This window comes from Xenopus laevis, chromosome 9_10S (assembly GCF_017654675.1).
Source record: "Xenopus laevis strain J_2021 chromosome 9_10S, Xenopus_laevis_v10.1, whole genome shotgun sequence".
Taxonomy (NCBI): domain Eukaryota; kingdom Metazoa; phylum Chordata; class Amphibia; order Anura; family Pipidae; genus Xenopus; species Xenopus laevis.
In genome coordinates, this window is record NC_054388.1 from 42,334,600 (window position 1) to 42,360,321 (window position 25,722).

Below are 25,722 nucleotides of genomic sequence, written 5' to 3' on the forward strand. Positions count from 1 at the left end.
AGAAAGTTTCTCATTTCATTGCGAGGAAGCGTATATTAAATTTTAACTTTTGCAATAGTTCCCCTTTAGGGTATATGGGTGGGTATGTGTCCCTTTAAGACACATATGTTGTGGCTATGGGAAATGTCACAAGGATTTGATCTTAGATCCTTTTGTCACCATTTCTTTTTTTTTTTTTTTTAGTAAAGGACCTTCGATTGTCTCATGTGATTGCCCAAATGAATGAATGCCAATATATGCAGTATTAATACATTGTTTGAATTTGCCTTGCCAAACCTGAAGTTTGCTAACACAAGCTAATATAGGTATTGTGCTGGTATGCACTAAATCACTTCTATACCTCTCTCCTCATCTTGCTATTGGCTGATCACTATGGAGGTGCCCTATGGTTCCTCTTAACAGAATCTACAGCCTATCCGAGGTTACCCCACACTGCAGCACAGTTGCTGTGTTAGATATGACTTTGAGGGGCAGATTTACTATGGTTGAAATGGTAAATTCAATTTTTTTAACAAAAATTCGAATTTAAAACCACCAACTCAAAGTTGAATCTGACATTTATCATTTCTCGACCCTGGAAAAAGTTCCAGTTTGACTATTCTCCACCTAAAACCTGCCGAGTTCATGTAGAAGTCAAAGGAAGAGGTCCCTTGAACAATTTGAAGATGTTAATGGTAGTGATGAGCCAAATTTTTGCCAAATTTTGCTTCAAAGGTAACACCCATAGGCTCCAATGGGAGGGAAAAAACCAATGTCGTGTGTCAAAAAATTTGAGTTTTCGGGTCGGGACTATTTGGATTAGTGTATAAACTGAGTTTAAAAGAATTCACATTACTCTAAAATTCGACCTTTGAAAAATAACCCCCTAAAAGTGGTAAAGCTGCTATAAAAGTGATGTTTTGTGTGAGGCGGGTTATTCCAACTGATGGGGTTTGCCATTCTTGGGAGGTGTTTCCTTGCGGTGGGGCAACTCATAGACTGTGCTGCTCTTCTGTTGGAAAGATGTGCCCCCTAGCAATGCAGGTTGGAGATGGTATTGTACCCTAGTGGCACTTTAATTTAAAAGTCACTTTTTCTGAACGGGGCATCTATCTATCTACTGTTGCCATGCTGCAGATATACAGTAATAATGTAATAGCAGTCATTGGTGGACAAAACACCCCCTGTCTGTCTGTCACTGATCCTAATGGTGAGCACCCTGGCACTACTTCCCCTTTAAGATATATAATGTAACAAGTTTTATTATTTCTAGCAGGTTCAAAAAGACCCCTGCTTTTTAGCATTTTTTTCCTGCTCAGAGTTGCTGATAACTGATAGAAAAGTGAGCAAATATTTCCTCCCTTTCTATATTAATATGAGTTTTTAAATAACTATATCTGTGATTGTTTGAATTAGTCCATAATATAAAACTTACGGGTGTTCTCTTTCCTTCCCTACTTCTCAGATGCAGTTAAAGGGATAAAATTAAGTGTTGGTATGCTGTAGACCGTGATATTTGGAGACAGTTTGCAGTTGGCCTTCATTTTTTTTTAATGATTTCGCTTTTTGTTCAGTGGCTCTCCAGTATGGAAATTGTGGCTGCTAGTGTCTTATGTACCCTAGAAAACAGCAGGGCTGTCCGTGAGACACAGAAAGATGACTAGGAGAAGACTAAGTAGAAAAATAAGTAATAACCATAATATTGTAGCCTCACAGAGCAAGTGATTATTGCCTGCTTGGGCATGTGACCCCCTTTTAAAGGCAGCAAAGAAGCAGAACATAAAGGCAATAGATTATAAATTAAAAAGAAGACCAATTGAAAAGCTGCTAACAGTAGGACAGTCTATAATACACTATGGGAGAATTGAAATTTCTAATTTAAATTTTTTTTAAAAAAAAAAAAAATCCTGGTCAAAACTCTCAAATTCAAATTGTGAGTTATCCAAACTCTATTCGAGTTTTAATTCGAATTTAGAGTTGTATCATACTGTGGCCCGAATTCGATTATTCGCCAACTATAAACCATGTATAAGTCAATGGGAGAGGTCCAGTGATCAAATGATAGTGTTTGAAAAAACTCACATGAATTCAAAATTCGACCCTTGATAAATGTGCCCCTAAAAGTCAACCCCCATTAAAAGCAGATTTCAGAAGAAATAAAATAAAAGCTGGGAGTTAGAGGAATTCTTTGTATTGGAGGATAACGTAGATGACAATATTGCACCCCTCAGGTGACTGCAGACTGTACATCCCCACAATTCTTGCCTGGTTGAGAATTCTGGGAGATTAAGTCTGCAGTGGCTGAAGGTTTTTCATTTTGCTCGCCCTGTGCCAATACATTAAAGTGGGTTTGTGGATGGGTGACAAGCTGCTCTCTATGAATCTGTACAATTTCCTGTCATTTAGTTACTGTTTACAAATAAACAACTGCAATATTAACATGATCAGTGGTAGAGTGTCTTCAGGTTCTGGTGAGGAAAACTAGCTTCAGACGCAGGTATGGGCTGCTGCTGGTTCAAATGTAAAATGGCCGCTCCCGATTTGTTATGTATTCACACAAACCCTCTTCTTTACTGTATATTATCTGTGGACAGAGAGATACTGGTATGGCACGTATAATCCCCTCCCCACCACCACTGAGCTTAATGGAACAGTCTGTTCTAGCTTCAACCAGAACCAGCAGTATTTACTGATATCCAGCTCCAACCCATTGCCCTTTGGCTGTTTATGGACAGTTGGCAGTTATGGAAGGTTTAATAAACAGGTTGTGTATGTCCTCAACTAATGATTCCATGATGTCTGGCAGTCTCCCCCTTGCCCTTCTGCCTCCATCTTCTACAATCACCATTTTGCCCTGTTTCACATAAATCCGATTTATGTGTAGCATGGCTGATTTTTAGGTTGTGCACTAAGGGCATTTGTTATTGGCTCTCGGGGGCCCAAGAGAGGGTAAATATAAATACAAAGGGTGTATTGCATTAGTTCCTGCATTACCAGGGCCCTTACAGTATCTGCAAAGCCATGCACAGGTGGTTTCTGGGAGATGCAGTCGTACAGCAGCTGGAACACTGAAGGGTGCCTGTCCCTGAGCTAGAGGCGCTAACAGAGCATGTGTGGATATATGCATTCCTGGGATTTATGGTCACAGTGAAACCTGATCTGGACCCAGGTTCCTTGAACTCTCAGCTGCTGCTTCAGCTCCTCAAATAGGCAGCACCATGACAGCCTGGGGGCAGAACAGCATGCAGGTCCCTCTTCTGACCCGTATTGCTCTCTCCAACTTCCTATGTTGTGAAAACAAAGTTATAGGCCAAGTAAGAATACCTACACTGCCTTATTTTTATGGTATCTTTCAGTGCAGTTAATGAGCACACATAGGGCTAGTCCTGCTGAACTGTGCTAAGTACAGGGGGGGATACTTATACTGCCATATGGTTATGGTATCTCTCTGTACAGGCAATGAGCAAACTTAGGGGGCTGTTCCCATGCATAGTACAGGAGAACACCTATGTTACCATAATTTTGTGGTATCTCTCTGTACAGGCTATGAGCAAACTGGGTGCTGCTCCTGCTGAATTGTGCTTAGTACAAGATAATACCTATGCTGGATAGTTTTATGGTATCTTAGGGGCTGTTCCTACTGCTTCTATGATTTGAGATTCCCATTGCAAAGCACCTTTGCATGTTCACAACCCTAAACATAGCTGACCCCATTGTTGTGCCGCTGAATTATGAGGAGCAGGGCTACAAGTAGGGTTGCCACCTGGCCAGTATTTTACCGGCCTCGCCGGTAAAAATGATGGTTGATCCCAATGTTATTAATAGGGAATAAAGATATAGGAAGGCCGGTATTTTTTTCCAGAAAGGGTGGCAACCCTAGCTACAAGAGGTGATATTAATGGCTTTAGTATATCATACCCCCATACTGTACTGTCAATAACTGTTATTGTAGCAGCTTGGAATGAAGGTAGGGCAGGTTACTTTGTATGGCAAAGTCCGTAGTACCCAGCTGTAGTATGCAGTACCAATAAGGGGAGGGGCAGATTGAAGTTTGCTCTTTCAATGGTATTTATTGATATGGTTGATGTGTATCATTAGTGCAACTCCCAGCCACAGTCACATGTCACACTTTTTGCTCCTCCCCATGTGATTACTTGTTGTACAGAGATTATTAGCTGACTTACAGGCTAATAGGGTACTTGGGAGTTTATCGGGCCCAGTGAGGCTACTGAGTAAAGGACTTTCCAAGTACATTTGCCAATAATGGTCAACTCTATGGATTTGGAGAATGGTGTCCCCTTAAAAGGGGAATCCGCCAATTGTGCTGTATGCCCCCCCACACACACACACACAAATTACTCATCTTAATTCAGTACTAAACTCTCTTTCTAAAGTACCTAGAGGCTGCTAATACATGATAATGCTCTCAAAAACCTTTGCCTGCTGCCGTCGCCACGGTGACTAGCATTGAAAGAACTATTTTTCCCCAGCCTGAAACTGACACCTGCTGTTTCCATAGCAACAGTAAGACAGGTAGTGTGAGAGTGCCGGGGTTAACGTTGCTGCTATGCAGCACAGGGGCCCAAAATGAGTTTGACCTTGGCATTATCTGCAAGGACTGTCCTTTGTGCCCAGCTGGCCAGGCATATGTACAGTATAGTAAACTTAACAAAAGTGCTGTAAAGCCCATTGGGTACAGTGGAATGTGAGCCAAGTGATTTTTATGAACAATGCACACACCAGCAAGGACAACATAGTTACTCATTTGACTGACTGGGGTTGCCCAACATATTGGTTTGTGGGAGGAGGGAGGAGGTTGTGAAAAAAATGTAGCTGGAAGTAGTTGATTAACAAACATGAACAAGAACCGACTTCTGTTCCACGAGTCAGAACCAGAGAAAAGAACAGACACTTTTCTTTTATTAGGCAAAGACAGTTTAGTTTTTGGGTGGAGTTTCCCTTTAATTTGGCACTGTATGGAAATGGAACAGATGCTGCATTCTGGGGGCTGGGCAGGAACACGAATTACGGATCCCCCCCCCTCCTCCACCCACTAATGGAAATCTCAATAGGTAGAATTTATACCCAGGGGTTTCCTTGGACATGTCTCTACTTGTCCCTGTTATGCTGCTCATGCCCTGGTCTCTCCAAGGGCGGGGACAAGTGTTTATATTGTACCTGACACAATTACATTGCTCTTGTGACTGATTATTCATAGACATGGTGTATCGTGTACGCATGGAAATTAACCTTTATGTAGTCAATTGTTCCTCTGGTTTTTCAGCTTTTAAAAATGTTGTTCAATTCTCTCAGATAATGGCCGTGAGGGCATGGACACACATGCGTTTTTATGGCACGGTTTTTAAAAATACTGATCGCTGCATTAATATGCTAAAGCTAGTGTGCCATTACCTAAGCTTAAAAACGCATTGCCGGAATTTCGCACTAGGTTTAGCATATTTTCGAGGTGGTCAGTCTTTTTTTTAAAATCCATGTCGTTACCGCGCCATAAAAACGCATGTGTGTCCATGCCCTGATGGTAGAATTTCACCCCACAGTCATTCTGATTTTTTTTAACGGATACAGCTAGGGTTGCCACTTTTTCCAGAAAAAAATAACGGCCTTCCTTGATATTTATGATTTTTCCCTATTAATAACATTGGGATCAACCATCATATTTACCGGCCAGGCCAGTAAAATACCGGCCAGGTGGTAACCCTAGATACAGCACCATCAAGGATAGAGATAACACTGCTTACCTTCTTACTATTTCACGCAAAAAAAAAAAAGCCATAGCCATCAAATGAAAAGATGAGCATCTGCCAACACTAAACTTTTGGATAGGTCTAGTGGAGCAAACACTCCCTGTTTTGGAACAAATCTACTCCTCAAGGGGCTGCCCCTCCCAATCCACTAACATCTGAATTCCACAAAACGAATCCTACACTAACATAATCAGCGCAGATTCTTAGGAGGAAGCCGCCTGAGGTGGCTCCTCAAATGCCGCCCCCCTCGCTGGCAGGAACACTAGTGCGAACAGGGTCGGACTGGGGGGACCGGGGCCCACCGGGACTGCTGGTCCAGGGCCCCCGCCCCCCTACTGCGCGCATGCGCGAGCGCACTTCTCGGCGCGCAAGCGCCGATACGCATGCGCAAGCGCCGATGCACATGCGCAAGCGGTGATGCGATGCGCATCGCCGAAAACTTTTTAAAAATTTTTTATACTATTAGAGGGGGTCTGGCCCGGCGGGGGCCCACGAGGGTCGGGGCCCACCGGGTTTTTTCCCGGTGTCCCGCCGGGCCAGTCCGACACTGAGTGCGAAGAATCTAGGAAATTCGTCTCTTAAAGGAACCAGGAGTGGCTTTTTGCCGCCCCTGGAAAACTACCTGACGCTGCCGTCTGAGGCGAGTTGCTCAACTCGCCTCATTGGCGAAGCGCCCCTGAACATAATACAAAATTACCCCAACAACCCATTGGATTGGCTTGATCTTACGGATCAAATGGGATCTGGCTAAAAATATATCAACTGTACAGTGCTCCTCTCAAGGGATACATATGTAATGCTGTACAAACGATTTATACACTCTAACCAATGTGTTAAACAAACAGTAACACCAAAAATGGAAAGTGTTTTAAAGTAATGAAAATATAATGCACTGGTAAAAAGCTGCTGTGTAGCCATGGGACAGCAATTCAAACCTATGAATCCTGTACATTTTTTCAGACTGAATGGCTGCCCCCATGGCTACACAACAGCTTGTTTATATAAACTATAGTAGTGTTTCTAAAGTAAACATGCAAGTTTTACCAGTGCAGGGCAACAGTATATTACATTTTAATTACTTTAAAGGAAAACTATACCCCCCAAACAATGTAGGTCTCTATAAAAAGATATTGCATAAAACAGCTCATATGTAAAACCCTGCTTCATGTAAACAAACCATTGTCATAATGATATACTTTTCTAGTAGTATATGCCATTGTGTAATCATAAATAGAAAATTGCCATTTTAAAAAATAAGGGCCGTCCCTGGGATCGTACGATTCACTGTGCACACAAACAAATCAAACAAACTATACATGTTAGGTCACATGAGCCAATTAACAGACAGAGTTGTGTCTTTTGCTTCAACACTTCTTCCTGTTACAGTTAGAGTTGTAGTATTTCTGGTCAGCTGATCTCAGAGGCAGCTCAGAGACCATCACGAAATGGTGGTTCAAGGCAAGAGATGTTAAAGGACAATATTTACTTAAATATATATTCCAGTTTGGTAAGATTCTTTAATATGCCACTTAATATGATATAAACTACCTGTTGCTTAATTATTCATTTTGGGGGTATAGTTTTCCTTTAAAACACTTTTACTTTTTGGTGTTCCTTTAAATGCTACCCAAAATACTTGGACCTTATTGGTTCCTCATTACTATCACTGTCTCCCCCTACTATATCTCTCTTCAACTTCTTTTTATCCATTTCTTTCTGCTTTCTTTTCTATCTTCTTCCTACCTCTAATATTGTGTTTTTTCAGGGACAATATGAAGAAATTCTTACAGTACGGTACGTTTCCTTCTCTGTTATATTGAAAGCACTGTGGTTTTACTCTGTATCTTTTTTATTCAGTCATGTACTGGATTTGAATATACACTTTAAAAAATGTTGCTCTACATCTCCCTGGTTTAGCTATCATCAGGTTGCTACACTTTTTGTATATCGAATCCTCTGAGATTGGAATGAGCCTGGTGAAAAATAAATGAAAAGGTATTGTAATAAGAACAGCCTGCTAAAAACAAATACCATTGAAACCACAGAACACTGTTGTCCATTCTGAACATTACAGATATATGCCTAATGCCTCAGGACTAGGTACAATATTTTTAGCCACTGTGAATTCAGTATAGGACTGAAAATAGGAGTGAATCTTGAAATAGGTACTAGGTTTGCTTTCTGGGAGTGGAGTCAACATGTTCAACCTCTGACTCATGGCAGATCTAATCATTTAAGTTGTAAAATATATCTATATACAGTGTATAATATATATATAGAGAGAGAGAGAGAGGGTGCATTTAAATTGTGTTGTTTGTTATTGTCTGTTGTATTGAGAATCCATTACAATGGGTCACATGCAGAATGGAATAATATTAGGGTTAATATTTATTCCCTTTTAGCCTATAGTTACTTTAATGTTATTACTGATATACAGCAGTATCAGACTGACCTAAGACTCTATTGTTGTGTACTGATTGGCCACAACCTTTCTGATGTCTTTATATGAAATTATGGGTGTGTCATAATCCCATTAAAAGAACCAAGATGGGGCATGAACTAGCAGACAGTAGGTGTATACTGATAGCACTGGGGGGAGGCTAGTATAAAAACAATGGAATACTCAAGAGGATTAGCAGAAACAGAGCTAAACTCTTGGTATTTCCCTGTACTAAGCACAATTCAGCAGGAGCGGTCCCCTAAATGTATTCATAGCCTGTACAGAAAGATACCATACAACGATGCCAGCATAGGTATTCCCTTGCACTAAGCACAATTCAGCAGGAGCAGCCTTCTAAGCTACTTCTTGCCTGCACAGAGAGATACCATAAAACTATGTTAGCATAGGTATTATACTGTACCAAGCACAATTCAGCAGGAGCAACCTTCTAAGCTTCTTCATAACCTGTGCGGAGAGATACCATAAAGCTATGTTAGCATAAGTATTATCCTGTTCCAAGCACAATTCAGCAGGAGCAACCTTCTAAGTGTCTTCATAACCTGTGCAGAAAGATACCATAAAACGATGTTAGTATAAGTATTATCCTGTTTCCTGTACCAAGCACAATTCAGCAGGAGCAGACTTTTAAACTACTACATAGCCTGTATAGAGAGATACCATAAAACTATGTTAGAATAGGTATTGCCTTATACCAAGCACAATTCAGCAGGAGCAGCCCCCTACGTTTGCTCATAGCTTGCACAGAGAGATACTATACACCTATGCCATAGATATATAGATATATATATTAGTAAAGGGAATATATAGATATTCCCCTATACTAAGTCCAATGCAGGAGGAACAGCCCCCTATATTTGACCATAGGCTATGCAGAAAGAGACTATAAAACTATACCAACAAAGGTATTCCCCTTTGCTAAACATATTCAGTAGGAACAGTCCCCTAAGTTTGACCATAGGCTATACAGAAAGAGACCATAACTCAATACAAACATAGGTATTCCCTTCTACTAAACAAATTCAGCAGGAACAGCCCCCCCCCCCCAGATTTGTTTATAGCCTTCACTGAGAGATACCATAAAACTATACCAGCACAATTCCGCAGTATTAAGTATAATTCAGCAGAACAGCAACTATTACTGTGTTCATAGCCAGTACCACATGATGCCATAAATCTATGCTAGCATACATATTGCACTGTTTTAAACACAGTTTAGCAGGAAAGGCCCCCTATGTTTTCTATATTATCTAGGGGGAACCTACAGTAAATGGCAGATTGCACCCATATGGTTAAATGCATATATAGAGAAAAGGAATGACTGGGCACACACAAGTTGTGCATATAAATAGGCTAGATTTTATCTTTAATTAGATAACAACTTGCGTCTAAGCATTATTACCCAAGCGTGCATTCAGAGAGAGAGTGAGAGACATCAATCACACGCTGAAACTAGAAAGTGACAGGCTATCTAAGGATGAGCTCTGTTGCACAAGTGCAATTCTACTCCATGGAATCGGCACCCAGGAGCAGTGATATAAATAGCAGAAGAAGTCCAACATATGCCGGAGAGCTATAGAGCTGCCCCTGAAGAATGGAGAGTTCAGCTAGTCATCAGAAAGCTCTCTGGGCAGGGTGTCTTTGCAAGGTGGGTCTGCTATCTGCTGTCCATGTCCTCTATTTATATGGCTGCCCCCTAACAAAGTGCAGCACCATAGTACCATCATTCTGCATGAGGTAGAGAATGGGTTTCTGAAACAATCTGCTAGTGACATTCATTCACTTTAAAGGAACAGCAACACCAAAAAAATGAAAGTCTTTTAAAGTAATGAAACTATAATGTGCTGTTCTGCTGTACTGGTAAAACTGGTTTACTTAGAGAAACTCGACAATAGTTTGTATAAACAAGCTGCTGTGTAGACATGGGGGCAGCCACTCACAGCTGAAAAAAGGCACAAGATACACAGCAGATAACATATAAGCTCTGTAGTATTCAATGGGATTCTTCAGAACGTATCTGTTATCTACTGTGTATCCTGTGCTTGAATGGCTACCCCCATGGCTACACAGAAGCTTGTTTATATAAACTATAGTTGTGTTTATCTTTAGAAACAAGTCAAATCAACTGGACTTGCTGTTTTTTCTTGAAGACAGTAAAATACTGAGGTTATTCTGAATTGAGAAAGCCAGTTGGATGACTGGTGAAACATCTTCAAGGGAAAAAAAACACATCAAATCCAGTTGATTTGACTTATTTCTACAGATATACCATGACCTGGATGAATGAGAATCATCACAAACATATAGTTCTGTTTCTGAAGCTAACACACTAGTTCTACCAGTACAGGGCAGTACCAGTATTGTCATTCCTTAAAGGAAAACTATACCCACTGAACAATGTAGGTCGCTATAAGAAGATAGATTACCTATCTTGACATTCCAATATAGCGCACCTACCCTTGCTCCTACGATTTGTCTGTATGTGGATACGTGGATCCACTCTTTTGATTGGTGCAGCTTGAATCCCCAGTTACCCAGCAAGCGCGGACCTTTACCCCCCTCTTTTTTAATTCTCTATAAAAAGATATTGCATAAAACAGCTCATATGTAAAACCCTGCTTCATGTAAATAAACCATTTTCATAATAATATAAATTTTAATAGTAAGTAACATTGTGTAATCTTAAATAGAAAATTGCCATTTTAAAAAATAAGGGCGGCCCCCTGGGATCATAGGATTCATGGTGCACACAAACAAACCATACTTGGTAGGTCACATGAGCCAATTAACAGACAGAGTTCTGTCTTTTACTTCAACACTTCTTCCTGTTACAGTTAGAGTTGTAGTATTTCTGGTCAGGTGATCTCTGAGGCAGCACACAGACCATCACAAAATGATGGGTCATGGCAAGAGATGTAAAAGGGCAATATTTACTTAAATATATGTACCATTTTGGTAAGATTCTTTAATATGTCACTTAATATGATATAAACTCTCTGTTGCTAAAATATTAATTTTAGGGGTATAGTTTTCCTTTAAAAACACTTTCATTTTTTGATGTTACTTATCATTTTTTGATGTTAACTCATTTATTCATTTTTTATGCATTTTTTCAGCTTGCAATTTAATATTTTGATCTAGTTGATAGTGGATCTAGTGGATATTAAATAGTGGATTGGATGACTGGAAAATGTATGAAAGAAAGGACAGTGGTTCACTGATTGTGGGGCTGGTTGCTACAGGAGGCCCAAAGCAGTTGAAATGCAGGTGGGAGTTGCTCAGCGTGAAGTCATTTTAGACAATGGCATATGGTATGATTCTGGGCATCTTGTTACTTGTCACCCATGTGATTAGGGTGTCAAAACAATTGCTCTCAGGTGCACTTGCAGGTCTGGTGCTGACTACCTTGTTTTAAAGTAACAATAACCTGAGTCCCGTGAGTGCACCCCTTACCCCAATGAAATGAATGAGGAGCAACAAAACACTCCAATTTTGTCTGTCTGACTTTAGAATGAATTTCAGGGGGTGAGGAATAAAACCTTATTTAACATATTTAATATATTAGGAACCATAGCAAGGTGAGCATTGTTTTTTGTGTAACATCTCAATTATAACTTAATTAAAGTTTGGGTGCCAAAAAGAGACCTGAATCTCCACTGCAAATACTATGAACTACTAGGCTAACAGTCTTTTTTTTCTAGTTGCTGGTAACTTGACCTAGCATGGCAGTCAGTAAACTTTCCTATGTAAGCAAGCTATTGAGGTGTTTGCACAGACTAACCCTGTATGACATCAACGGGCCATCGTAGCAGCTTTTGCAGATCCAAGTTACCTTTTGATTTAAGCCACAACATCTGTTACCAGTAACATAGATCAGAAAGCAACCTAGAACTAAAGAACATGATGGCACAGTGGTAACTGTGGCAACACATAACCCGGCATAATCAACGTTTTATTATTAGTGGTTAATCTGAATGTGATTTAGGCATCTTTTTTAAAGTGGTGTGATGATTATATATAATGCCCTTTATTTTTATGACTAAACATTGTTTTTGTGGGAAGACAAGGAAAGGTAGAGAAGTAAAGTATCTTGGGTATGTGCATTTTTAGAAGACAAAGCAAATGAAATAATTTACTAGAATGACTGGAAGTATCTGATTTAGAATACCTTATTGATATTACCTTTCTTTGTCTATTAAAGCTGTTTGAGCCCTGCCTGCACTATATTTAATGATAATCTAATAAATTAATAATATATAATCATTCACTCCCACAATTATAAAAGCAGATTTTTTTGTCAAGTTAGATTTATATCATTATTAAATTTTACTATGTATATTGATATTAAGGCCCTTCCTATCACTTCTCTAGTGTGTTATTAATAGGCTTCTATACCTTTAAATAATCTTGCACGAAATGTGCTTAGTACATGTAGTGCATTAGTTAGAGAGCCATTACTGCTGAATTGGACTTAGTATTTAAATTGGAGCCCTAACAGCTTCCTTGAACCTTGGGGAAAAAGACAATCAAAAATAATCTTGCAATCCGATTATCTACATTAAACTAAGAGTCAGTGTCGGACTGGGGTGCCTGGGGCCCACCAGGAAACCTCATCTCAAGGGCCCACCCTCCTGTACAAAATCGCCCGCAAATATAAAAATTAACATTTTTATTTAAAAAAAACTGGAATGGCTGTGACAATATTAAATTAAAATATTAGTCATAAATACAAAAGCATATCAGAATCCTTTTAATTAAGTGCACATACAATACAAATAAGGTAACCCTTTTATCACACTTTATTGCTGTACTGCAAGTTGGAGTGATTTAACCCCCCTCCCTTTCGCCCCAGCAGCCTAACAACAGAGCAATGGGAAGGTAACCAGATAACAGCTCCCTAACACAAGATAACAGCTGCCTGGTAGATCTGAGAAAAGCACTCAGTAGTAAAATCCAGGTCCCACTGCAACACATTAAGTAGTAGAAACAACAGCCTGTCAGAAAGCAGTTCCATCCTAAAGTGCTGGCTCTTTCTGAAATCACATGACCAGGCAAAATGACCTGAGATGCACCTACACACCAATATTACAACTAAATACACTTGCTGGTTCAGGAATGAAAGTAAATTACCTGCAGTGTAAATAATGTAATTTAGAAATAAAAATGACACCATAAAAAGCATGACAGAAGAATAGTATGACCCAGAGAGTGATATTCTAAGACAATTTGCAATTGGTCTTCATTTTTTATTTGTGGTTTTTGTAATTACTTAGCATTTTTGGCATTTCAGCCATTGGTTTGAGTCAGAAGAAGAAGGCATGCAATTTGAAAACTATGCAAAATAGACCAATTGAAACCTTGCTAAGAATTGTCCATTCTATAACATAGAAAATGGTGCACTATCCCCTAAGAGGTTAAAAAAAACTGCAACTTTTTGTCTGCTGATCCCCACCCTAGTAACAGTGTGACAAAAAATAATAATCACATTTTTTAATAAATTATTTTTATTTTCTTTATATTTTGACCAAGGTAAGTACCTGTACTGCAGCAGGGGGTCACAATTTGAGGCTTCAGGATAGCCAGTAATGTCCTCAAGTTAGTTATATGATGATGTGCCACCTGGGAGACAGGAGAGGGAGTTTTGGCACCACCAAGCCATGCTTTTGAAGACATGGCACACTTTATTCATTTGGCTTAAAACTTACAGCCTACTCAATATGCGATACTCTTAACTGTCATGGATTCTACAGCCAGATATTTTACTTAGTCTTAATTTGTAACCAAACGTATGATGTTACTACTAGAATTCTGGCCTTGTATTTCAATATGTTCAATTAAAGGGATGGTTCACCTGTAATGTAACTTTTATTTTGTTATAGAATGGCTAATTCTAAGCATCTTTTCAATTGGTTTTCATTATTTTTTTTTTATAGTTTTATAGTCATTTGCCTTTTTCTTCTGACTCTTTGCAGCTTTCAAATGGGGGCCACCGACTCCCTACTGAAAACAAATGCTCTGTAAGGCTACACATGTATTGTTATTGTTACTTTTTATTACTGCTCCTTCTATTCAGGCCTCTCCTATTCATATTCCAGCCTCTTATTCAAATCAGTGCATGGTTGCTAGGGGAATTTGGGCCCTAGTTACCAGATTGGTTAAGATGCAAATTAAAGAGCTGCTGAAACAAAACGCTAAATAAGTCAAAATCCACAAATAATAAAAAATTAAAACCAATTACAAATTGTCTCAGAATATCTCTCTCTACGTCATACTAAAAGGTGAACAGCCCCTTTAAAAACAGCCTAACCAATTCTTTCCTTTTATAGGCAGTTTATGAGAAATTGCTGGCATGTGTGGGTCTCTCTTTACCTAATTTTTTATATATATATATATATATATATATATATATATATATATATAGTTAACCCACAGAGGGGAAACTCACCTAGCACGGCGCCTATCCTGAAATCAATTCAGGGAGCAGGGGAACAGAACAGCCGAGCAAAGACTGTCAGAGCAGCAGCAGCAGCAGCAGCAGCTGCCCCCCCCCCAACCCCCCCAGGGTGATTAAGGTCGTCAGCACAACTTATACTTGCCAAGCCCAGGCACAAGCAGGTAGCGAAAGTGACTGCAGCCAGCCAGGAGGATCCACCCCACCGCACCAGTCTCTGACGCGTCACGCGCGCATCTGTCTCTTCCCCTACGAGAAGGACGCCAGCCAGGTCAGTGACGTCATCAGGCGCATCGCACACTGAAACATGCGCAGCAGCGCACAACCACCCTGCACAGAGCAAAGCACAGTCAGGCTGCAGGTAGCAGCTTTGACAGGCAGTTCAGTAGCCAGCCCAGGAGCCCAGGTGATAGTGGCAGCGCTGCGGGGCCCATTGCAAAAGGGGAGCTCTGGCAAAAAATAGATGGGAATGTGGTCGTAGGGGCCCACAAGGACTGGGGCCCACCGGGATTTTTCCCGGTGTCCCGGTGGGCCAGTCCGACCCTGCTAAGAGTTGACTTCCCCTTAAACAGATTTTTTTGGAGTGTTGGACTTACTGGTCATACATGTAAAGCAGGAAATGTAACTTGAAGGAACATGAGTGGAACGTGCGCATGCTTTAGTCTGTTCTGTAAGTGTTTATCCCTATGACAGCAGTCGTAACAATACCTGATGGAACATAAAATAAAAAACACAGAGTCCCTGTCCCTTAGAGCTGACAATCTGTGTGTTTCTGGGATGTCATGGTTAGAGCCACTTTTCCTAGCCAAATACCTCTATTCTCTGCTGAAAAAGCACAAGGGTGAAACTTCTATTAGCAGGGCTACCAGGAAGGTCAAAGCAAATACATTTGTCCACTTAACTTCCTGTCAGGGTTGCCAGGTTGGTGGTTTTCCAGCCTAATTAGGCTACTAATTTAAAGCCTAGGTGGGGTTTGAAAGTACAAACTAGCCAAGGTATGGATGTGGGCTACTTTTTGGGCTTTTTTGGTTTGTACTTTGGAAACCAGCCAACGTTTTTTCTTGCTCTAATGTGCTAAGCATGTGTCAATGCATGTTGGGTAATGTAGTTTTTGTTTAACAATTTGCTAACTGACACGTTTATTGTAAGACTACAATACCCAGCATGCAATGGGACTGACTTCTGTAGATGTCGGGAGTTACCAGAGTTTGAGCTCAGTCTCCCGTCACTCTTAAGCATTCTCACATTTTCCGGTGACTTTCCTCAATCTCAGCAAATTTTTATGCAAAAATCTGCTGTCCAGCAAAATGGTTGACCTGTTTTACCAATATTGATTGAAATTGTATATGTATTAGGGCCTCATGGGGCCTCTGTACCCCCTCTGTAATGATGTCCCTGGTGATGGGTGAATCTGTCTCATTTTGCTTCATGGAAAAATTAGCGAAAGTGAAAATTTTAAAAAGCCGTATTAGTTCATTTATTTTTTTACTTTTTTTTTCACGGCACATATTGTGCTATTTTTGGGTTACTTCTTAAGGGCCTCTTGGCTAGTTTTGGGCTGGTTTTGTACCTGACTTTGGCTGTTTTTGAAAATTAGACCTGGCAACCCTGCTTCCTGTCCCTAGCTCTCTGATGGCTAGGAAGGACCAGACAAGCTTTAATTCCATAAGTAAACGGTCTCGACATGGCTGCTGTCAACCCTGCTGCTCAGCCTTTTACTACCTCATACAGGCAGGCAAAACAGTATTGTAGGCCTTGATCAGTATGTTCTGGCAAATGGCAGCGTGGTTGCTGAAATGTGCCATAGACAGCCACTATTTATTAGGCCTCTGGACAATAGAAATGTCAGGACCTATATTAAATCTCAGTCCAGACTAGGGAGTGTTGCTGGTGAGGGCCACAGTGGGGGGACTATATAATATATACACATATACTGGAACTATATCAGTCTCCACACAGTCATTACATTATTACTGACATTACTCCACAACTACGTGGAGCTGCTGTGAGAGAACTTCTTTACGTACTCCACCCCCAAAAACTATCCCTAGCCTGCCTCACTACTCAATAGAATGTGCTTGTAGCTGGCAGCCACTTCACAGACCAGGCACTAACTTGCGTTACGTTTGTGCCAAAGTACAACCATCCACCCTTTATCCCACCCACTGCAGCTGGCCGCTCCCCCCAATAAATAGCGCTGACTGAAAGCTTTTATATCCAATAGAGCGTCACAAACACAAGCACATCGGAATAACCTACGCACTGATTGGTCAATAGTTGTGAGGTACCCAACCTGCCCGTCGACGTCAACGCGCAGTCCATGCATTCTGACAGAAGCTTCAGCCATTCGCGGATCGACTACAACTGAGAGGTGATCCGCCATTGGTTCTATAGCCGCCCTGCACCCGCCCCATTGCCTTTAGAATGGCGGAGGCTACGTATAAATAAATGTAGCTGACAGGCGGAGGGACGTAGAGAAGCCTGTGAGAGGGGGTACGGTGTTACTGGCAAGGAAAGATCCGGGCCTCTCGTACACGGTGAGTTGAGCTGTACTGATGGAGCGGATGGAACGCAGGGCCTGGGTCGACGTGGCGTAGGGATCATCGGGCCGCACATTGTGGAGATCCGGGCACTATACGAGGAAGGGGGATCTGTGTGGAGATGACTCTGAGGGGGACCTTTTGGGCACCGCCTTTCTTTTTTGCTGGACCCACTTTTAACTGTTCGTGAAGCTTTGTTGCGTGGCTGTTCCCCTTTAACTCTCTCTAGGCTGCTCCCACCACTCCTCTGTACCCCTGTAACTGTCTATAGTCTGCCCCTCTCCCACTACTCCTCTGTACCCCAGTAACTCTCTATAGGCTGGGCCTCCTGACTTCATCTTATATGCACCCCCACTGCACCAGTCCCTGTAACCCTTAGTAACCTGTCAATCATAATGCCTTGCCCCTGTCCTCCTTTATGCCTTAACCCTTTATTGTCTGTCAGCCTTTCTATCTGGCTTATTGCTTGCCAATGGCAGCCTCTCTAGCTAGCCCCCTTAGTCCCTTTCTAGCCTGACAGTCCTTATACTATTTTACACCTTGTTACTCTCTAATTTAACCCTTTGAAGCTAATCCCTCAGTGCCTCTTCCTCCTTTTGTAGTATTCTTCTAACTGGCTTTAGACTAGAGCAGACATCTAGCCTGGGCCCATCAAATCACAGGGGACCCCTGGAGTTATTATGTATATGTTACTTTAATGGCTACATTGACTGAAACATATTTGGGATGTCTCGCCAGCAAGGATTCTCAATATTTATATAGGGTGCCCTTTACACTGAGCCCTTATTTTTTTTTTTTTTGTCATCTAGCCAATCCAGTCTCTATTATATAATGACCCTGAGGTAGGTACGGTGTGTCCTGCCAATGTTTGTGACGGCAAGGATTTTATTGGGGAAAGGCACAGTGAATGGATCAGTCCTGGGGGTGTTTACATTGTCTGTGTATTGAATGATTTCTTTATATTGTAGCGTGTGTACATGTGAACAGCTATACAGATAAGTAACCCTAAAGGCAGAGACGTACGCTGTTATTTCGGGAGATTAGTCGCCCTGCGACAAATCACTACTTCTTCGGGCGACTAATCTCTCCTGTCAGCTAGAATGAAAATCGCCGGTGGGGTGACACTTGGAACGCTTTGTTTTCCGAAGTTGCCTCACGAGGAAACTTCGGGTGACTTCAGAACGCCCCAATCGATCAGAGTGCCACCCTGCCGGCGATTTTTCATTCTAGCCGGCGGGAAGGTAGTTCGGGGAGATTAGTCGCCCGAAGAAGAAGTGATTAGTCGCCCTCCCTAATGGCAACGTGTGTCTCTGCCCTTAAATGTCATTTGCCGTTTCTATACACAATGTGGAGTTTCAGTGGGTCATATACCTGCAGTCTAGGTATTGGTGGATTGCAGAGATGCTATTTGTGATGCATATCTATGCCTATATAATATATTTTTATTGTTTAAGATTTTAAGATTGTTTATTTCCCATATGTTATATTGTTACTTCACATCTGTAACCTATGCCTAGGTCAATTTATAGAGATGTTCAGTATATAGCACATTCTTGGGTATAATAAACCTTTTAAGGCAGTAATATTTTCAGTTCTACTCTTGCCATCTGTTGTTATGCTGCTGCTTGTGTCATTTCTGTAGTGGGGGGGGATGCTGGGAGATGTAGTTTTTTTTTTTTTTTTTTTCAGTAGAGGTGTTGGTTCCACTGTTTAATCTAGCTCATGCTTGCTGCTTAAAGGGATACTATCATGGGAAAAACATTTTTTTTTCAAAATGAATCAGTTAATAGTGCTGCTGCAGCAGAATTCTGCACTGAAATCCATTTCTCAAAAGAGCAAACAGATTTTTTTTATATTCAATTTTGAAATCTGACATGGGGCTAGACATTTTGTCAATTTCCCAGCTGCCCCATGTCATGTGACTTGTGTTCTGAAAAACTTCAATCACTCTTTACTGCTGTACTGCAAGTTGGAGTGATATCACCCCTCCCCCCGCCCCCCCCAGCAGCCGAACAACAGAACAATGGGAAGGTAACCAGATAGCAGCTCCCTAACACAAGATAACAGCTGCCTGGTAGATCTAAGAACAACACTCAATAGTAAAATCCCATGTCCCACTGAGACGCATTCAGTTACATTGAGAAGGAAAAACAGCAGGCTGCCAGAAAGCATTTCTCTCCTGAAGGGCAGGCACAAGTCACATGACATGGGGCAGCTGGGAAATTGACAAAATGTCTAGCCCCATGTCAGATTTCAAAATTGAATATAAAAAAAACTGTTTGCTCTTTTGAGAAATGGATTTCAGTGCAGAATTCTGCTGGAGCAGCACTATTAACTGATTCATTTTGAAAAATAAATTTTTTCCCATGACAGTATCCCTTTAAGATAACACTAAGCACAAAGTTAAAATTAAAGTTTAGGTTGGTGCAGTTGACCATAAAATGTACTTTTATTATGCCTTCGGCAGTAATTCCAGAATAAAACTGCTAATTTTTCTGGACTGTGGATCATAAATACAAGGGATGCAGGGAATTTAGGATTTGGCAGATTCCAAGCACTTTCTTGCAGAGTTATAATTCAGTCATGTGACTAAAGCTCTGGACAACTGAATAACTAAGATTTATGGCATTTTTAAAAATTCCCTCAAGTTGAATATCCAAATTATAGATTGAGGCTCCTTTTGTAGGTTTAATTATTCGGCTCGTTTGTCCTTCTGTTCCCTTGTAATGTCCTCTAACTTCAGAATATATAAAGCCGGCCATACCTGTACCTCTAAAATCCTTCATATAATGTTCAGTATGTGTCGTTTGGCTGACAATCCAAAGGTTGTCTCTGTACCAATGATATCCATTCAGTTGGGTCATGTTTTAAACATTTCATACTCTGATGCACCATATCGGCCACTAACGCAGTTTCTCATTACTTCCTATGTTTGTTTGGGCGAAGAACCCAAACAATCCTACATTGAAAGACATCCATACTATGTAATGGCCCCTTGCATGGCGTTCATAACGATGGACAGATACTAAAAATGGTTGGCAGCATTCTTTAGACTATAAAGCTGTTTGATTGGATGACAAAGGGGGTTAAGAGAAGTTTCAGGTGTTTTCTTGGAACAGCTTCAGTTACATCCAGTGTTTTCTTTTCACCTGTGCTACAGTGAAAGTGCTAGAGCCAAAGCAACACAAGGGAGGTTACACACGGCAGCGTTTCTAAATTGCCGTGTCTGGTAAATTTTTTTTTTTTTTTTTTTAATTATTGCCTCTGGTTGTCTCTCGATCTTAAGTCCGTACCCCACCCTTGCTGAACTAGCAAATGTTTAAAGGTCGCCTTACACAGGCTCACAGATTGTGTTTCAGTAGGAGTGAGAGTAGTGTGGAGAGCCTTTTGGTGAGATTAAAAGAAAGAAATGATTTTCTGTTTGAGTTTTTTCTTTTCATGCTGTGGTTTTTGTAGTATTAATTTATGGGGGACGTAACGAAGAGGAGTTCTGTCATAAATGTAACAAGGGCAACCCTTTGGAAATAAAAAATAAATAAATAAAAATAAAGTGCTTTACCAAGAAAATTCTAGCAAACTTTCAGAACACTTTAGTTCCTTTTTCAAGCTGATTTTTGCCTGCAGTCATAAGTGTAGACTCTTGATGGGTTTAATGTTGGGTTTTGATTTAGTAAATCCAAGAAGACCATGGCCTACAAAATAGGGGCAGAGCCCAGGAGGTGGGGGGGGGGGACCAGCCGGATAATGTGCCCGGCTAAAACAGGTTGGGGACAACGCTGCAAGAAGGGATTTGGTGTATCCCTACTTGTACACCCTGGAACTTTTCACAACCCACAGTGATAACCATTGTCTGTAAACTAAAGGTTTTTTTTCTGCTTCCTTTGCAGGAGGAAGAATTGCTGAGTGACCTATTTGAATGAGATTACATTCCATTTGCCACTTGGGCACTGTCTTTGTATTTTTGGAGACGAGTAAACGGCACTGGTGTTGCAGATATGCAGCTTGAGATTAAAGTAGCACTGAATTTTATCATTTCATACTTGTACAATAAACTGCCACGACGACGCGTCAACATATTCGGTGAAGAACTTGAAAAGCTCCTGAAGAAAAAGTATGAAGGCCACTGGTATCCTGACAGGCCTTACAAAGGGTCAGGTTTTCGCTGTATACATGTAGGTGAAAAGGTGGAGCCCATCATCCAGCAGGCAGCCAATGAAAGTGGCTTTGAGATTGAGGACATCCGCCGAAACCTCCCTCAAGACCTCAGCATCTGGATCGATCCGTCTGAAGTGTCCTATCAGATTGGCGAAAAGGGGCAGATCAAGGTTTTGTATGTTGATGATCATTCCGAGAATGGAACGGAACTGGATAAAGAGATCAAGAACAGCTTTAACCCTGAGGCACAGGTGTTTATGCCAATCAATGACCAATCGTCGTCTGTATCTAGCTCCCCGTCACCCCTTTTTAATGACTCCGCTGCTGTAAGTCCAACATTCATGCCAAGAGTTAATCAGCCTCTCACCTTTACTACTGCTGCTTTTGCTGCCACCAAGTTTGGTTCCACCAAAATGAAGAGTAACCGCAACAAGATGGCGTGCTCCTCTCCCACGCAGTTTGGCTTGAACGTCAATATGTTACAGCAGAGTGCTTTGTCTTCCTCCGGGCATCCCCTGTACGGCATTGGCCTTCCCAGTCTTCAACAGAAGCCATCCGCCCTCTCGCCCAACGCACAGGAATTTGGATTCCCGAGTATACCCGATCAAGGCAGAACCACCATAAGCGGCCCCAATGAAAGCACTCTAAGCATTGGAACTCTTCAATACAGTAATGCCTTTGATATGTTTGCAGCTTATGGTAGTCTGAACGATAAATCGCTTGTGGATGGGTTGAATTACAGTCTAAGCAACATGCAGTACACCAACCAGCAATTCCAGCCAGTCATGGCTAACTAGCAGAGGTAGATGTGCATCCAAATTAAAGTATTGAACAAGCTGCATGAGCCCAAGGTTATTACTACTTTTCTTTTTTCTTTTTTTATATATATTCCTTAAGATCTTCAGCTTGTTGCCCTTATACATTTTAAGGTTGGTTGCATAAGCACATAGACCATTTCTTTTGTTTTTTGCCAGTTAAGTGCAAAACGTTTGTGTTCACTACATTTTAAGGAACATTGCTCCTTACAGTATTTAGAAGCTAAAAATACATATTATATATTTTTTTATATAATAGGCCTTGCAATTTTGTTTTTCTAAATTGGGATATGTTGATTATTTATAGTACAAATGCATACAGGACTGGAGGTTCCTTACCTTTATTCCCCCCCCCAACTCTGGAACAAGTCGGAATTAAGTCAAGTCTTAAAGAAAATTACGTCAAATTGTAAATAGCGTAACACACAGATCAACAATTTTTTTTTTTTTTTTTTTTTTTTTTGTTTCCATGAGTGGCTTTGTTTTCCAGCCCTGTATGTAAATATTTACATAAAGCATTTCAGAATTTTTTTATGGCTCTGATTCCAGCAAAAAGTACTTCACTTATTATATATTTTTTTTTTTTTTTCTGATTGTAAATTCTTTTTCAGTTATTCAGAAAAAGTTTATTAGAGTATTCCTCGCTGTAAACCTTAACATACGGAGGAGATATGTATTTTCAGAGTTGTATTTTCTGTTACAAAATTTAAAAAAAGATTTTTGCTATATAAGATAGAGATGTTGTAATTTTTGTATCGAAATTGTGCAATACTTGACAATGTTAAAGTATATTAAAGTCAGTGTCTTACATGTTAAGAACTGAAATAGTTTATATTTAGTTTGTATTAAAATTATTTTAAATGAATTTCTATGGCGCATTTTATTTTTCTGGATAAATTGTGTTAGGGCAATTTCCCGGCATCGATAGTCTATTAAATTCCAATGTTGCGCACACTCTCACGGATCAGCAGATAGCGGTGGTTTTAAAATGGCTTTTTTCCCCAACAATCTCCTTAAACGTTTCATGTGTCATCGCATGTACTCAGACATTCCCAGCATCCCAACAGAACACCTGCTTATTTAGGTTAAAATCTGGGGATGTGCTGGATATTTGATATTTTCGGGTTGTACAGGAACGACCCAGTGAACACAATGAGGATTGCTGCTTTTGTGGCTTGAATGGAATTGCTGAGAGGTCAGAGACAAAACACATCAGCACTCTCTCCCAGTATTGGGGATTAATAGCGGAGCATGTGAACTCAAAAGTGCTGATTTTTAGAGAAAAGTTTATTTAAGGATCAGGTTTCTTTCCAAAAAATGTTTTTGCATTGCGTGATAGCATTCATGTGATCATGGGTGTTTGTATAAAGGAAAACAAACGAGGGTTGTACCATGTAAGTGTCAGGGGCCTGCACACTTCTATTCTATTTATTCTTACACACACCTGAATATAAACTCAAAGCTTTGGGGGGGGGGGAAGAAAAAAAAAATAGCTTTACTAGATTTGCTCAGTGAGTACATGGAGAACAGGACTGTAAGTGAAACTTAAGGTGGCCATAGACGCACAGATATCGTACGAAACGAATTTTCGTCCGATATTCGTTGCATGTATGGTGGAAAAAGAGCCGACTGATATCGGCAGAAGACTTGGATATCGGTCGGCTCGTTGGATCGGGCTGGACTGAAAATTTTGATCGGGTGCCTTTGAAGGGACCCAAACACCAGCCATTGTTCGTACTGAATCGTCAGATACAGGTAGAATTGTATTGTTTCTTCCTGTATATCGGACGATTCAGCTCTACACGTGTGCATTGAAACGAACGATCTTTCTTGGAACTGTTACATCTATGGCCACCTTTAAGAGCAGTGGTATAAGGAGTTTGCATTCTCGAGTTGCTTGAACTGCAGGTGCAAATGATTTGCATAGGAATGAAAGGCCATTATGGTTTTCTTCACCTGCCGAAAGCAAAACATTTTAGAGATAATTTTGACTTGCCCTGTGTGTCTTTAACCTAAACTTTTCTTTAAACGTTAAGATTGATGGTGCACACTGGATGTTTGTTGCCTGTGAGAATCTCCTTTTTTCCTTCAAGTGACAAAGCTCCCAAAAATAACTTTCAATCAGGATTGATTGCCCCAGGCAAAACATCCATCACCTAAAAACAAGGGTAATAGTGTACTGAAAGAGGTCATAGACTAATATATGTGAGACCCATTCTCTATGCTTGTCTTCCTGACAATAAGATGAAATCATTGTTGGGACTAGTAAAGCAAACCTGAAGCCTATGATTAAGTGTTGATGATGCAAAAGGCTGTGGACACAAACTCTCTTCACTTAGAACTTGTTGGCTGGTGGAAGTTTGCTTTCATAGAGTGCCTGCTCCAAAGGTTTTTTCGGTTTTGTCCTTTCCCTGTGCTGAGGGCTCAGGGTGGGGCATCTGGGCCTCTTCCCCTATGTGGTGAGTAATTCAATTTCTACTTGGAGACCCTAAACTTCAGATTTATTATTAGTGAAGCAAACCTGAAAAAAAAATAAAAAATAATTATTAATCAAAGTTAAAAGTGTACATGCATCTCCATAGACCCTATGTGTTTTGTACCCCAAGGGTACTTAATTATGGGCCATCAGAAGGCTAACAATCCTGAATGTCTTCCAGCCTGCTGGCATAAGTATTATGAAATATCATAATCTTTATATGGTGCTGCTAATATTAACCCAGCCATTTGCATAGCTGCCCCACAGAGCTTACTTACAGATCTAATTTTGGTACCGGAAGTAGGCGCAGATAAGGTGTCTTCAGCAAAGTCAAGAGAAGGCAAAGCTGGAACTGGATGTTCACGCATTATCCAGAAATCTCAGAATTACGGAAACGCCATCTCCCGTTGGCTCCATTTAATGCAAATAAAATTTCCTTTTTCTATGTTATAATAAACCAGTACATTGTACTTGACTAAGATACCAAACTAAGATATATAATTAATCCTAATTGGAAGCAAGCGAAACCAGCCTAATTGGTTTAATTAATGTTTATATGATTACGAAAAGATCCGTTATCCGGAGCGCTCCAGGTCCCGAGCATGCTGGATAAAAGGTCCAATACCTGTAGTTTGTACCCTAGCAACAGAGTATTTAAATTGTAAACCGAAGCACTGAATAAAAAAAAAAAGGTGAAATAGTTCAACAATTAAATAGAATAAATTAGAAAAGACCAGCTGCAATATGTCATTAAATACCACGATCTAAAATACTTGTTCAGAATAGCTTGCTTCTAGCCATAAAGAAAATCAGAAAAGCATGCAAGGCATTATGGGAATTGTAGTCTTGGATAACGGGAAGCTTATTTCTACTCCATTTACTCTTTAGTCAGACGAGTAGTAAAGACAGTCACATTGCTGTCCGTAGCAATTACATTTCCAAATAAGTAGCAGTTTTCTGTGTGACTGAATTATTTATATTCTTTAGCAAATAATGAGAATACACATGGACAGAACCCTCATTCATCCTGCCAAACATCTCCCTATTCCTGCACTGGGCTCCAAACCAATAAGCCTATTATTT

General features: G+C 40.5%; 1 protein-coding gene across 2 annotated transcripts; it reads left to right on the forward strand.

The window, feature by feature from the left end:
• Positions 1-16,567: 16,567 nt before the first annotated feature.
• tob1.S (transducer of ERBB2, 1 S homeolog) lies at positions 16,568-23,028 on the forward strand. Of its 2 annotated transcripts, none has more exons than XM_041577712.1 (2): positions 16,568-17,024; positions 21,081-23,028. In XM_041577712.1, the coding sequence occupies exon 2, from the start codon at positions 21,189-21,191 to the stop codon at positions 22,143-22,145; it is 957 nt and encodes a 318-aa protein (XP_041433646.1). In that variant the 5' UTR covers positions 16,568-17,024; positions 21,081-21,188; the 3' UTR covers positions 22,146-23,028.
• The last annotated feature ends 2,694 nt before the right edge of the window (positions 23,029-25,722 follow it).

Coding starts and splice junctions, on each gene's coding strand:
- tob1.S (XM_041577712.1), top strand. CDS start 21,189: ATGCAGCTTGAGATTAAAGTAGCACTGAATTTTATCATTTCATACTTG.